General features: G+C 52.8%; 1 protein-coding gene across 1 annotated transcript in view; it reads left to right on the forward strand.

The window, feature by feature from the left end:
• Positions 1 to 9,932, forward strand: part of TRAP1 (TNF receptor associated protein 1) — a gene marked incomplete at both ends in the record, with an annotated part of 30,426 nt that extends 20,494 nt beyond the window's left edge. Inside the window, 7 exons of the mRNA XM_080703270.1 lie at positions 1,852 to 1,999; positions 2,912 to 3,097; positions 3,328 to 3,466; positions 6,167 to 6,252; positions 7,272 to 7,417; positions 9,647 to 9,719; positions 9,831 to 9,932. Coding sequence (XP_080559396.1) covers positions 1,852 to 1,999; positions 2,912 to 3,097; positions 3,328 to 3,466; positions 6,167 to 6,252; positions 7,272 to 7,417; positions 9,647 to 9,719; positions 9,831 to 9,932 — 880 coding nt within the window. The remainder of the gene's footprint in view (positions 1 to 1,851; positions 2,000 to 2,911; positions 3,098 to 3,327; positions 3,467 to 6,166; positions 6,253 to 7,271; positions 7,418 to 9,646; positions 9,720 to 9,830) is intronic.
• Positions 9,933 to 15,191: the final 5,259 nt, after the last annotated feature.

A 15,191-nucleotide genomic window follows, 5' to 3' on the forward strand; every position in this document is an offset into this window, starting at 1 on the left:
TTCTCCATCCTGGGTCCCTGTAGCCCTTGACCGGGGAGGGGCCCACCCTGCCTCTGTGCTATGGCAGAAGGATGTGTGGTGCAGGACAGAGTGGAGGAGGAAAAGCTTAGCTGGGTTTTAGACATTGTTCCTCTGCCCTGGATTGTTAAGGAAGTAATGTTGCTATTTTACTTTCATAAAGGATAGGCTTAAGAGACCGTGCTTCCAAATAATATAAAAATAGGTTTGGGAGTGTAGCTTGGAGGTAGAAAAGGGCTTCCAGGAACCCCAGTACGACCAAAGTAATAATAATAGCTGGGCGTGGTGGCGCACGCTTGTAATCCCCGCGCTTGGGAGGCAGAGACAGGAGGATCGCGCTGGCTTAGAGACCCTGTTTACACATTAAAAAAAAAGTTTAAAAATAGGTCTGGAAGTGTAGCCTGTGGGAGTGTATCCCGGAGGTAGAAGGGCTTCCAGGAACCACCAAAAATAAATAAATAAATAAATAAAGTAATAATAATAATGATAATAAAGAATAGGCAAAATATTACAAAGGAGCCAGACATGGCACATGCACACAGTCCCAGTACTTAGGAAACCAAGAGGGCAGATGGCGTGTTTGAGGCCACCATCAGCAATTTGATGAGCTCCTCAGCAACTTGACAAGGACCTGTTTCAAAAAATAAAAAGCTGGGCGTGGCGGGCACACTTGTCATCCCAGCATTCGGGAGGCTGAGAGAGGAGGATGCGGGTTCGCGGACAGCCTCAGCTACATAGTGAGGCCTTGTGTAACTCGGTGAGACCCTGTTTCAAAATAAATGATTAAAAAAAAAATAGGGTGGGGTGCAGCTCAGAGGTAGAATGCCCCTGGGTTCCATCCCCAGTGCCACAAAAAAAAAAAAAGAAAAAAAGAGGGCTGGGTTCAATCCCCAGTACCCCCCAAAAATTTTTTTTACAAAGGAAATATGCTCCTGATTCACAAAATCCCAGTTTTGAAAGTTACAGAGCCAACCAGGCATGGTAGAGCATGCTTGGAATCCTAGCATTCGGGAGGCTGAGACCAGAGGATTATGGTTCGCAGACAGCCTCAGCTACTTAATGAGGCCCTCTGCAACTTAGTGAGACCCTGTCTCAAAATAAAGAATTAAAAAAATAGGGCAGGGAGTGTAGGTTGTAGGTCAAATGCCCCTGGGTTCCATCCCCAGACCTGCAAAAAAAAGAAAGTTACAGAGCCAGGCACGGGGCACACACTTGTCAGTACTCAGCTACTTAGTGATGTCCTCTGCAACTTAGTAAGACCCTGTTTCCATATAAAGAGTAAAAAATAGGGCTGGAGTATAGAATGTGCCTGGGTTCCATCCCCAGTACCCCACCACACACACACACACACACACACACACACACAATTACAGAGCACATATAGCATACTCAGTGTAAATTTACACTGTGTAACACATATCTAGCATGTACAGTTTGGGTCCTGTTCTGAACAGGTATGCACAGACAGACACAGCATACACACTGTCTTATAACTTGCCTGCACTGGAATCTTTCTGGCTTTCCTCTGGCGCTTCCTCGGTGCTAGGATTGTGGGATTGCTTTGTGCTGCGTATTTTGTGTGTGTTGTCTCCATGTCTGTGCAGTTCCTGCAGCTGGGCAGCAGGACGGGTACACGGGTCCTCTTGGGGTCCTCTCGAGGTGGAGCTCTCGCTCTGCCTGCAGGGGCGCTGCGCTCCTGCACACCTCCCTCCCTCCTTGCAGTCCTTCAGCTGGGCCTCAGGTGCCGCTCCCGTGTCTTTGTGGGGGCTGAACATTGCTCTGAGTGCTCTTCACAGAAGCTCTTGTTTATGGTAAGTGGCTTCTCTTCCATAGGAAGCTCCGGGACGTTTTACAGCAGCGGCTGATAAAGTTCTTTGCTGACCAGAGCAAGAAGGACGCTGAGAAATATGCAAAGTTTTTTGAAGATTACGGCTTGTTCCTGAGGGAGGGCATCGTGACCACCGCGGAGCAGGACGTCAAGGTCAGGCTGGCTTTCCAGGCCTTCCCGGCCACACTTGGGCCCGTGGACAGCAGATCAAGCTGCGGGGCCTCTGCGAGTAGTCGCAGCCGGCCCAGCTCGTCCCACGGGCACCGAGCTCTCCTCTGCAGAGCTGAGCCTCTTCTCCCTGGCGCTGGCGGGGCTGGGGAGGTAGACGCACTCCTTCTCAGAGGATATGGGGATGAGGGGGCCCACAGGAATACAAAGCAAGCCCAGGTGAGTCCCTGGGTGGGGGAGCGCAGTGGTGTCCAGCCAGGGCCGCTCATTGTCAGGCTGGCAGAAGCCAGCCCCTTAGCACTGCCACCAGGCTGTTAGTCGCTAGAAATTACATGTTTATTTTTTATTGAGATAAAATCCATAAAATCCTTGCATACATAATATCCATACATGTCACCCTCTCTACGTGCCCAGCTCAGTTGTGTTGGCCACATCCGTGGCTGTGTACACTGCAGTGCTGTCTGGTTCCAGAACATCCTTCCCATGAGCAGCTCTTGGCTGTCCCAGCCCTGGCGCCTGCCCTGGAGCCAGGGAGTGGCAACACTGGGGTCCTGGACGGGGCCACAGCAACGGGTGGGTGGTGCTGGAGGAAGCCCCGCTCTTCTCTGGGCCCGGCCGCCCCTCGATCCTTCGCCCAGGCCCATTGTGACGTCCGCCCTGGACAGAGCTAGTCCCCTGGCCCCCGGCTGTGGGGGAGCTGGTGACCGGGGAACAGGCTCTGCCCTGGAGACAGTCCTCTGAGGTCCTCTTTAGGTGGAGGCTCATGCCCAGAGTGAGGCCTGTCAGACTCCCTAGGTGTCCTCAGCCCCCCAGTGCCAGTCAGGGAGTGCAGGCCTTAGAAGGCCCGAGCTAGAGCTGGAGCTGGAGCTGGCAGTGACCTGGCGTGTCTGTCTGCAGGAGGACATCGCAAAGCTGCTACGGTACGAATCCTCGGCGCTGCCCGCGGGACAGTTGACCAGCTTGTCGGACTATGCCAGCCGCATGCAGCCTGGCACCCGCAACATCTACTACCTGTGCACCCCCAGCCGGCACCTGGCTGAGCATTCGCCATACTACGAGGCCATGAAACAGAAAAACACAGAGGTGTGTGGGTGGACTATGGCTGCCAGCGGCATCCCCAGGGCAGGCTGAAGGAGGCCGGAGGCCATGCCACAGCTGCCGTGCAGCTCTGCTTCTCACCAGGGGTAATGGGGTGGTCCAGCCAGGTCCAGCACACCTGTAGCCAGGCAGCCAGGGCCCGCTGAGCCTCCGGGGACCTGTCCTCCGGTATCTCGTCTTCCGCAGGCCTGATAAGGATTCCGGTGTGTTCCCAGGTCCTCTTCTGCTACGAGCAGTTTGATGAGCTGACCCTGCTGCACCTCCGGGAGTTTGACAAGAAGAAGCTAATCTCTGTGGAGACAGACATCGTGGTTGACCACTACAAGGAGGAGAAGCTGGAGGACGCGTCTCCCGGTGGGCTCCCTCTCCCCTCCGGGCAGGGGAGCTGGGTGGCCAGGGATGGCCACTCTACTGCAGGGCCTTGTCAAACTCGCCCGCGTTCTCACTTGGGTCTGGGGACCAGTCCATGAAAGAAGCTGCTGAGGGCATCTTAATGATCATGGGAAGCGCCGAGGCCCCGGGGCCTGCCAGGCTCCTCAGTAACAGGCTCCCTAAGAGAATCAACATTGGCTTTTTTTTTCTTTTCTTCCTTTTTACATTTCTCTTTGAGACAGGAGCTTGCTAAAGTTGCCCCAGACTGACCTTGAACTTGTGGTCCTCCTGCACAACTACCTGGGTACTGAGAGTGCCTCACCATGCTTGTGTAGAATTTTGTTCAGGGGGTTGGTTGTTTTGGGGTGGTATTAGGGTATTACACTCCCAGTCTTTTTTATTCTTTTTCTTTTTCTTTTTTATGGTACTGGGGTGGAATCCAGGGGCTTTCTACCTCCGGGCTACACTCCCAGACCTATTTTATTTTATTTATTTTTTTATTTATTTTTTCTTTTTGGTGGTACTGGGGTGGAACCCAGAGGCTTTCTACCTCCGGGCTATACTCCCAGACCTTTCTTTTTTTATTATTTTATTTTATTTGGAAACAGGGTCTCACTAAGTTGCTGAAAGCCTCACTAAGCAGCTGAGGCTGGCTTCGAACCCATGTGATCCTCCTGTCTCAGCCTCCCAAACACAGGGTTTACAAGCGTGCGCCACCACACCCGGCTCCCAGACCTATTTTATACTTTATTTGAAAACAAGGTCTCACTAAGTTGCTGAGAGCCTCACTCAGTAGCTGAGGCTGGCTTCGAACCTGTGCGATCCTCCTGTCTCAGCCTCCCAAGCGCGGGGATTACAGCATGTGCCACCACGCCCTACATATTCTTTATTTTGAAACAGTCTCACCAAGTTGCAGAGGGCCTCACTAAGTACCTGAGGCTGGCTATGAATTGTGATCCTACTGTCTCAGCCTCCCAAATACTGCCAGGGTCTTTGTTGTTTGTGGTACTGGGGATTGAGCTCTTGGCATTCTACCCCCAAGCTCTACCCGCAGCCTTATTTTTATTTTGAAGTAGGGCCTCTGTAGGCTGACAAGAGTCTCACTACTTGCTAGGCTGTCTCAGACCTGCAATGGTCCTATCTCAGCTACCACAATGCCTGGCTTGTTCTTTTGTTTGTGTGTGTGGTACTAGGGATTGAGCCCAGGGGTATTATACTTCCTAGCAGCACCCCCAGCCCTATTTTGTATTTTCTATTTTTGAAACAGGGTCTCACTGAGTTGCAAAGGGCCTCACTAAGTAGCTGAGACTGGCTGTGAGCGCGCTGATTCTCCTGTCTCGGCCTCCCAAGTACTGGGATTACAGGTGTGCACTACCACGCCGGGCTCCAGCTATGTTTTTTTTTGGGGGGGTGATACTGGGGATTGAACCCATTGGCATTCTACCATTCAGCTATACCGCCACCTGACATACGTGTGTGTTTGTGTGTGTGTATTTTACTGGGAATGAAACGCAGACGCATTCTGCCTCTGAGCTACACCTCTAGCCCTTTTTTTATTATTTTGTTTTTAAACAGGGTCTCAGTAAGTTGCTGAGGATTGTCACGAACTTGGCATCCTCCTATCTCAGCCTCCCAAGTACTGAGATTACAAGTGTGCGTCACCATGCCAGGCTATGATTTTTATTTATTTATTTTTATTTTTATTTATTTATTTTTGTGGTACTAGGGTTCCTGGAAGCCCTTCTACCTCCAGGCTATACTCCCAGACCTATTTATTTATTTTTTTATTTTTTATTTGGAAACAGGGTCTCTTAAGCAGCATGGCTGGCTTTGAACCTGCGCGATTCTCCTGTCTCTGCCTCCCAGGTGCGGGGATTACAAGTGTGCGCCATCACGCCCGGCTACGATTTTATTTTTTATGTTGAAACATGGTTGCTAAGATGTCAAGGCTAATCTCGTGGTCCTCCTGTCTCATGTTCTTCCAAGTATTGGGATTTCAAGTGTGCATCACTATGCCTGACTTTGTATAAAATTTTTTCTAGAGGCCGGTCATGGTGGCGCACACTTATAATCCCAGTGCTTGGGAAGCTGAGACAAGAAGATTGCACAGGTTCGAAGCCAGCCTCAGCTACTTAGTGATGCTCTCAGCAACTTACACCCTATTTCCAAATAAAGTATAAAATAGGTCTAAGAGTATAGCCCAGAGGTAGAAAAACCCCTGGGTTCCACCCCCAATACCACAAAATTTTTAAAAATTTTCTAAACCCCTTAAAACATTATCCAAGCCAGACGTGGTGGCACATGTTTACAATCTCAGTACTTGGGAGGCTGAGACAGGAGAATCTGCAGGTTCTTGGCCAGCCTCAGCTACTTAGTGAGGCCCTCCACAACTTAGACCCTTTTTCAAAAGAAAGGATAAAAATCAGGCTAGAGGTATAACTCAGGTAGAGCGCTCCTGGATTCAATCTTCAGTACCACAAAAAAAGGTCCTCCACAGAGCCTGGGGTATACCTCAGTGGTAGAGCCCTTGCGTGGCACTGGTGGGCTTTGGGTTAATGCTCTAGCACTGCCCTGCGGCTTGGGCCTCTGAAAGCATCCTCTGGAGGCTTTCGCTGTAGGCAGGCTGCATTTCCGGGGCTGGGGACAGCGGCCCTGCACTTGCTCATGCCCTCTACTCTGCAGCCAGCGAGCGCCTGTCTGAGAAGGAGACGGAAGAGCTGATGGCCTGGATGAGGAACGCGCTGGGGTCTCGCGTTGCTGCTGTGAAGGTGAGGTCTTCCTGGGGTGAGCGTTCACCGGGCAGCGCCCTGTTCCTGCACACACCCGGGTGATGTCCCTGCTTCTCCTGAGCAGCTGTTTAACTCGGAGATGCTGCTAGGCAGGGCTGCAGGGCTTGCTCCTGGCCCCAGGCATTGGGAACAAGGAAGGTGAGGAGCAGCCAGCGCCGGTGATCAGTTAAAAGCAGAGGGTCCCTGTAGGAGCTGCCACGCTAAGCAGGGGTTCCACAGAAAGGATGGGTGTGCCGCCTCGTCCAAGGGGAGCCGCTGTTGTCACTGGGTGGGCTTCGACAGTAGAACCTGCTGGTCTGGCTCAGCTCTAAAAAGGCAACAGGCAGAGAAGAGGCATCCTGCGCAGGGCCCTGCTCAGGGCTGACCGCAGGAGTGCCCCGAGGGAGCTGCAGGAGCAGAACGGCCTTCCCAGCGGGTGTCTGGAACCAGCTGTGAGGTGGGCCTTGGTGGCCGCGCCTGCTGCGGTAGCGTGTGCCACGTCCCTGCTCATAAAGGCCGGTCCTGACACCCCTGGGTGACTGTTGTCCCCATTCTGTGATGAGGAATAGGGTCAGAGCTGGGCGTCAGTCAGCGTGTAAGTCAGAACTCGGACCCTTAGCCCCAGCGGCCAGGCCAGACCCGCTCCAGGTGAGGCAGCCAGCACCTTCCCCGGGAAGTGTCTGATGGTGGCAGGAAGTGAGAGAACAGCTCAGAAGAAATAACGAGGAAAGGCCTTAGATCTCCTGGGCCAGTGCTGGGGCCCAGGGACAGCACTGACTTGGCGGCCCCTGAAGGACCACAGTGGGCAGCCACAACAGGAATGCCTCGGGTTGGGGTGCTAGGCCCCGGTAGCTTTGTGGAAGGGCACAGGTCTCCTCTCTTTCGCCCTGCCACTGCTGTAGTGGGTGGCAGGACTGGGGAGCAGGCTGGCCCAGGGCTGCGAGGGCCCCTGTCCCTGAGGCCCTGTTACCCAGGCCCTTTGCCACTGGGCCCTCAGCCCCACCTGGCTCTGCCTGCAGGTGACACTCCGCCTGGACACCCACCCCGCCATGGTGACCGTGCTAGAGATGGGGGCCGCCCGGCACTTCCTGCGCATGCAGCAGCTGGCCAAGACACAGGAGGAGCGCGCTCAGCTTCTGCAGCCCACGCTGGAAATCAACCCCAGGTGAGGCCGGGTGTGCTGCCTGTGTGGTAGAAGGGATAAGGGACGACGTGCGTAACGCTGCGTGCTGCAGTGGACAGCTGCCTATAAGAACGGGGTCTGTACTGGCCAGCTTCCCATCACTGTGACAAAAATACCAGAGGAAATCAGCGGAAAAAGTCTTCAAAGAGCCGGGCGTGGCGACACATGCTTGTAATCCCACCATTTGGGAAGCTGAGACAGGAGGATTGCGCAAGTTCAAAATCAGCCTCAGCTACTTATGAGGTCCTTTGCAACTCCATGAGACCCTGTTTCAAAATAAAGAATTAGCCGGGCGTGGTGGCACACACTTGCAATCCCCGCGCTTAGGAGGCAGAGACAGGAGGATCTCGCAGGTTCAAAGCCAGCCTCGCTGGCTTAAGAGACCCTGTTTCCAAATAAAAATATAAAAATAGGTCTGGAAGTGTAGCCCAGAGGTAGAAGGGTTTCCAGGAACCTCAGTACCACCAAAAAAAAATTTTTTTTTTTGAAGGGCTGGAGGTGTCACTCCAAGGTAGAATGCCCCTGGGTTCCATCCCCAGAACCACCAAAAAAAAAAAGGCTCTGTCCCGTGAGAAGCAGAGCTGTTTCCCTCAAAGCAGCAAGGCAGCAGAGGGACAGGAGTTCCTGGGTCCCAGTGTCCCCGCAGGTGCTCATCTCCGGTGACCACGTCCCTCTGCCAGGCCCCACCTCCTCCCAACAGCACCACACACTGGGACCCAGCCCTTTAGCATGTGAGCTTTTGGGGGCCATCGAAGACCCAAACCAGGTGGCCCATACCTATAATCCCAGTGCCTGGGAGGCAGAAAGGAGGATTGTAGGTTCAAGGACAGGCCCTACTTGAAATAATAATAAGGGCTAGGGAAGTAGCTCCGAGGTAGAACAACTCTTGACTATATTCTCCAATACTGAACAGACAAAATAACCCTACAGGCCCCATGTAATTAAACTGTATTGGGTTTAACTTTATCTATATGAGGTTTAAACAGTCAGTCATGCTAGTTCGAGATCCCCTCCCACTCAAGTTTCTCCCACTGGAACTCCCTCTCTCCTCAGAGGTTAGCTGCGGTCCTGACCTGTGCAAGTCCTTCCCTCCCTTTGCTCCGTGGTGTAGCCACCTGTGTGTGCCTTGCCCTTTTGATGGCACCCAGGGGCATTCTGCCTCCGAGCTACACCCCCAGACCTATATTTTTATTCTTTATATTTTGAAACCGGGTCTCACTGAGTTGCGGAGGGCCTCACTAAGTAGCTGAGGCTGCCCGCGAACCGTGATCCTCCCGTCTCAGCCTCCCCGAATGCTGGGATGACAAGCGTGTGCCACCACACCCGGCGCTATTCTTTATTTTGAAACAGGGTCTCACTAAGGTTCAGAGGACTTCACTAAGTAGTTGAGGCTGACTGTGAGCCTGCGGTCCTCCTGTCTCAGCCTCTCAAGTACTGGGATGACAAGCGTGCGCCACCACGCTCGGCCCTCCGGGTTGGTTTATAACCTGATCGTATTTAGTCCGCCGGGCGCGTGGGAGAGGTTCAGTTTCCTATCCCATAAGTGTCTTTGCCTCTCTGGGCCAGGTAGCCTTGTCTGCTATCAGTACACCACATGTGCGTGTCTGTTCTGCGCACGTGCCAGTCCTGGGGGCCTTGGCACTCGTCTCCCCACAGGTGTTCATACTCACAGGTGAGGCCCGCCCCTCAGTTTTTCAACTATATCTTATTTAGTACTAGGAGCTGAACTTAGGGTACCCTAGGCTCATTACCAACCTCATTCTACCACTGACCTATTTAATGAAATAGGATCTCATTAAGCTTACTGAGGCTGACCTCAGGCCTGCAATCCTCCCATCTCAGCCTCCTAAGTACTGAGACTAGAGGAGTGTGCCGCCACCCCTGGCTGAAATGCTCTTTTAATGTGAAGGAACCATATTAAGTTGTGGGTTAATTTAGGAAATCCCATTTCTGCTTGCAGCTTCCCGGACAAAGCTGCATTTTGCACCTTCCTGCTGTTTCTATGGATTTTGGCCACCTCCTACATCTTCTGATACTAAATCCTCAGGTGTTTCTCTTGGGCTTCTGGTCATCTGCAGCTCATTCTTGTACGCCTTGTCCTTTCGTTGGCCCTGGTCTGTTGCCCTCTCGGGTGTCCGGTACCCTGGTCCTGAGCGGTCATGGCGCAGGCCTGGCTGGCAGCCGGGCTCACCGCTTGCTTTCCCATCGCAGGCACACACTGATCAGGAGGCTCAGTGAGCTGAGGGAGCAGGAGCCTGAGCTGGCCCAGCTGCTGGTGGACCAGGTAAGCAGGGTGTGGGGTGGCGCCTGGCGCCGCAGAGGTAGAAAGCTGCGTTCCTGTCTGCGTTTTGGGTCCCTGCCCTTCCACGAACACGGTTCCCACGCTGCCTTTCAGATCTATGAGAACGCCATGATAGCAGCCGGGCTGGTCGATGACCCCAGGCCCATGGTGGGCCGCCTGAACGATCTTCTCGTCAAGGCCCTAGAGCGGCGCTGAGAGCCAGGCCAGGGTGCAGCCAGGTTCAGGACGCAGCCCCAAGGACTGGACCCCCAGAGGAGACCCCCAACATGAGAGCTTTATTAACCCCAATTAAAAGGTATTTCTTCATCTACGTGCTTGGCCGTTGTCTAGGCTCTGAGAAAGTGGAGTGCTGTGTGACACACCCAGCAAAGCCGCTTCTGGGCGCTTCCTCGGCAGGACAGGAGGTGGGCACGGATGCTGCAGGCTCCGGAGCGGCCAGCCACGCTCTCCTTGGATGGCCACGGCCCACGGGGAGGGCGTAGGTCATACTGCTGCTGTGGGGAGGGCCCCAGTGCAGGAGCCATGTGGGCCAGCTCGCCCAAGCCCTGCACTGAGCCTGCATCGCCTGGACAACACCATGCGGTTACGGTGTCTGCATGCGGTTACGGATGTCTAGCCGAGCCCTTTGCCGCTCCCATGCCCACACCGCGTGGGCAGTGGGTGTGTGCGGAGGTAGGAGCTGGAGGCTGAAGCCAGCTGCATGCAGCAGGCAGGGCCCGTCGAAGCCAGACCACACGGTGCCCTGTGGCCCAGGACCTTCCCGCCACCCCAGACCCTGCCTTCCTGGCTCGCCCGCCGTCAGCAGCCCAGCCAGGCGGCGCTGTGCTCGCGCTGTGGACCTCATTCAGCGTGAGGACTGCAGAGCCCAGCAGCAGGAGCCTGCCTGCTGTGACGGGCTGCGCCTCGTGTTGAGGCTCCCGGGACCCTGAGTAACACGCCTGGGTCGTTTCTTTTTGGAATCTTCAGCCTTCCCATGTATGTTAATTTCTTTGGCTGCTATAAGAAATTACCACAAATTCAGTAGCTTAAGACAATAGAAATTGATCCTTTGAGCCAGGTGTGGTGGCGCATGCTTGTAATCTCAGTACTTGGGAGGATCACAAGTTCACGGCCAGCCTCGGCTACATAGTGAGGCCCTTTGCAACTCAGTGAGACCCTGTTTCAAAATAAAGAATAAAAGCCAGGTGTGGTGGCGCACACTTGTAATCCCAGCATTGGGAGGCTGAGACAGGAGGATCGCGGTTCCCAGACAGCCTCAGCTACTTAGTGAGGCCCTTTCCAACTCAGTGAGACCCTCTTTCAAAATAAAATAAGGCTGGAAGTGTAGCTCAGAGGTAGAATGCCCCCTGGGTTCCATCCCTAGTACTGCAAAGGGGGGGAATGGGGTGTAGCACCAAGGTAAAATGACCCTGAGTTTTCCCTAGTACCACCAAAAACCCAAAACAGAACAACGACAACACCATAATTCCCATGAGTATATAGGTTTACTTGTGGAATGTCATCTCTATTCTGCAGATCTGTTTTCTGTCCTTCTGCCAGTACTGTGCAGTCTCATTTACTGTAGTGTGGCAGTGTCTGTGTGTGGTGGTACGGGGGATGGAACCCAGGGGCATTATACCTCCAAGCTACGCCAGCAGCCTTATTTTTTAGTTTTTTAAGTAGGCTCTCACTGAGTTGCAAAGGGCTTCACTAAGTAGCTGAGACTGTCCGTGAACCCAAGTTGCGCCACCATGCCCAGCCTTCATTTCCAGTTGGAGAAAATAATCCCTACCTATCCCAGCCCTGGCCACGGGTTAAAAACATCCTATTTGGGAGCATGCCAGTCATTAGCAAGCCAGCTCCTCCCTTCATCTGGCCAAGCCATTACTTCCTTTGCCCTACCTAAACCATCCAACAACCAGGAAACGAGACCACGCCTGCAGCCCAGAGCCCCCGGAATTGTTTGTTTGTTTGTTTTTGGTGGTCCTGGGGATGGAACCCAGGGGCCTTCTACCTCCGGCCTACACTCCCAGACCTATTTTATGTTTTATTTGGAAACAGGGTCTCTTAAGCCATCTGAGGCTGGCTTCCAACCTGCGCGATCCTCCTGTCTCCGCCTCCCAAGCGCGGGGATTATAAGCAAGGGGATTACAAGCCCAAGCAAGGGATGACAAGCGCGGGGATGACAAGTGTGCGCCGCCACGCCCGGCTCCTCTGGAATGATTTAAATCAGCCAATCCTAAAATGTTCGCTGCACACTGACTTGCCTTCCTTGCAGAAACCCCATCAAAGCCCACAGCTCCCTCGCGTTGGCTTTACCCTTCTTCCTGGCCAAGCCTGACGCTTCCTGAGGGCCCACACTGCAGTAGCTGAGACCGCAAAGTACTGGCAGAAGGACAGACAGTAGATCTGTAGAATAGAAATGACATTCCCTCTTGGGAAATGGAGCAATACGTGTTCTTTTGCAGACAAGTGGCTTTATTAGGAAAAGCCAAGATTACGTAGGACTTAAGAGCTGGCACTGGGGCCCTTCTCGCCCTCGATGGGGACGCTCCAACACTTGACTTTTCACTGCATCCTGAGTGGCTGCCCGTCATCTTCTCCAGCTTGGCTACCTTGGGAGCCTGGCATCTCACTTTCCCAGCGCAGTCCAGGGAACCAGAGATTTTTGCCTCTAAGCATTCAGTTAGCCAGAGTGGCCAGGGCCTCCACCCGGCACTGGGCCAGGCTAGCCGCGTCCTCCAGCGGTGAGCCTGCCAGGAGCACGGCTTGATCTTCCAGGGCAGTGCCCCGCCATGGGGCTCCGGGGGCCTTAATCTGGCGGCCTTCTCCTGGCCGGTCATTTGAGGATGTGCAGAACCACAGCCCAGCTACCGCCACCACAAAGGCGGAGTCGGGAAAGAAGCAGGGCGTGCGCGTCCTCATGGCCTGGTGTGCACAGGTCACTACTCAGTTTTCTTTCCATGGCACTGGTTTCTCCGTGTTATTCAGTCACCTCTATAAACGAAAAGCCCTATAAACAAATGTTACAGGATCATGAGTATCCCCTTGGTTCTTGTCCCCCAAAAGATTTCCCTGGAGGATGACGTCAGGAAGCCATGAAAAACTTTACTGAGTAAATTCCACAGGAGAGTCAGGGGTGGAGTAAAGGAGGGAAGGGACAGAGAGAAGAGGAGCGTCTCCTCCTGGTGGGCTTTTAAAACTCCAGAAAGAGCCGGGCGTGGTGGCACTGGCTTTTAATCCCAGTACTTGGGAGGCTGAGACAGGAGGATCACACAGGTTCAAAGCCAGCCTCAGCTACTTAAGACTCTCAGCAACTTCATGAGACCTTCTTTCCAAATAAAATAGAAAATAGGGCTGGGAGTCTAGCCTGGTTTTGCAGGTGCAATGTAATAGGGTAGAAGTCTGATCACAACTGAGGGGCCTGTCTTCTTTTCTCTTGGGAAGGCTTTCCCTGGCCTTCCTCCCAACCCCACCCTGTTTTGTTTTTTTTTTTTTTTCAATATTGGAGATAAAACTAAGGTGTGTTTTACCTCCAAGCTGCACTCTTAGCTCTATTTTTTGTTCTTTATTTTAAAATGGTCTAAGTTGCAGAGAGCCTCCCTAAGTAGCTGAGACTGGCCTCGAACTTGCAATCCTCCTGTCTTGGCCTCCAAATGTTGGGATTACAAGCGTGCACCACCACGCCCAGCTCGCCGAGTTTTTTTCTAACTACATAACACAAATAGACAACTACTCCATCCCAGCTTCTATGCTGCCTGTGTTCTATTTAGCATATCCAATTGAAAAAATACTGCAAACTAAGGTTTCCAGAACCAGAGAGCAAGTAATACCTCCTGACTCCTTTATGCAGAAAGACCTCTTCGAAGTTCTGTACCATTTGAAACTCAACATTCAGCAGCATGGCTGAAGATGTAGGTCGGGGGTGGAAAGTATGTGTTTAACCCATACGGAGCCCTGTTTGATCTTCAGCTATGCTGAGCCCCTGGGCATTCTGCCTCTAAGCTACACCCTCAGCCCTGTTTTTTAGTCTTTATTTTGAAAGTTGCAGAGCGCCTAAGCATCTGAAGCTGTCTGTGAACCGCGATCCTCCTGTCTTAGCTTCCTGAATGCTGGGATTACAAGCGTGTGCCACCATGCCCAGCTCGCAAAAATAAATTTAAAAAAAATTAAGAGCTGGGCGTGGTGGCGCGTGCCTGTAAGCCCTTCTGTTCAGAGGCCTCCAGCTTCAGCAATTTAGCAAGGCTCTCAGCAGTTCAGCAACACCCTGCTTCAGGTGAAAAAAAAGGAGGGGGCTGGGGAGTGGCTTGGAGGTAGAATGTCCTTGGGTTCCGCCTTGGGGGAGATGTTAGTGGGTGGTGGGAGTTAATTGTGGGGATGGGGTAAGCGACACAGGGATGGAGTCTGAGGAGAACGTCAGCTCGTCCGCTATTGGCGAGTGTAGCCCTTGTAAGAAAATACTGGGATGAGGTCAAGTAATAGTTATGCAGAGAGAGGGAAAAGGGAGGCACCTGTTACGGGAACATTTGAAGGAGGAACAGAAAAGCATTCTGCAGCCCGTGGACAGGGCCGTGACAGCCTGCAACAGTCTGGGCAAAAGGTTCCCACCAAAGTTGTGACAGGCAGGGTGGGTCAAGCTTGAGATTAGGAAGAAGGGTCAGCATTATTTATTTATTTTGGTGGTACTGGGGTTCCTGGAAGCCCTTCTGCCTCCGGGCTACACTCCCAAACCCATTTTTATATTTTTATTTGGAAACAGGGTCTCTTAAGTCAGCGCGGCTGGCTTCAAACCTGTGCGATCCTCTTGTCTGCCTCCCAAGTGCGGGGATTACAAGCGCGCCCATTTTGTTAGTTTCAATCCCTAGTACTACAAGTAAAATAAAAATAGATGGGCGTGGTGGCGCGCTTGTAATCCCAATACTTGGGAGGCTGAGACAGGAGAATCCCTGCTTCGTGGTCGGCCTCAGCTACTCAATGAGGCCTTCTGCAACTTAGTAAGACCCTGTTTCAAATAAAGAAGAAAAACAGGGCTGGGGTCGTAGCTTGGCGGTAGAGTGCCTCGGGTTCCATCTCCAGTGCCGCAAATTGATTAAATAAAATAAAAATAAACATCAGCGTGGTGGCTCACAGCTCTCATCTCGGTACCTGGGAAGTTGAGACAAGAGGATCATGGGTTCAACAATGTAGCAAAACTCAGCAACCTATCAAGACCCTGTTCAAACACAAAAACGAAATTGGGTGTGGCGGTGCACGCACTGTAATCCTGGTACCTGGGAGGGTCGCAAATTAGAGGCCAGCCTCAGCGACTTAGCAAGACACTGCTTGGAATTAAAGAAGAAAAAAACATTAAAACAAAATGGGGCTCAGCAGGAGAATGCTCCTGGGTTCAATCCCAGAACCAAAACGAAATCCTTCAGTGGCGCCCGACGACCTCGGCTTGAAGCTGCAACCCTACCGACTTAAGACCTCCGCCGG

Source organism: Muscardinus avellanarius (assembly GCF_963383645.1).
Source record: "Muscardinus avellanarius genome assembly, chromosome: 10".
NCBI lineage: Eukaryota > Metazoa > Chordata > Mammalia > Rodentia > Gliridae > Muscardinus > Muscardinus avellanarius.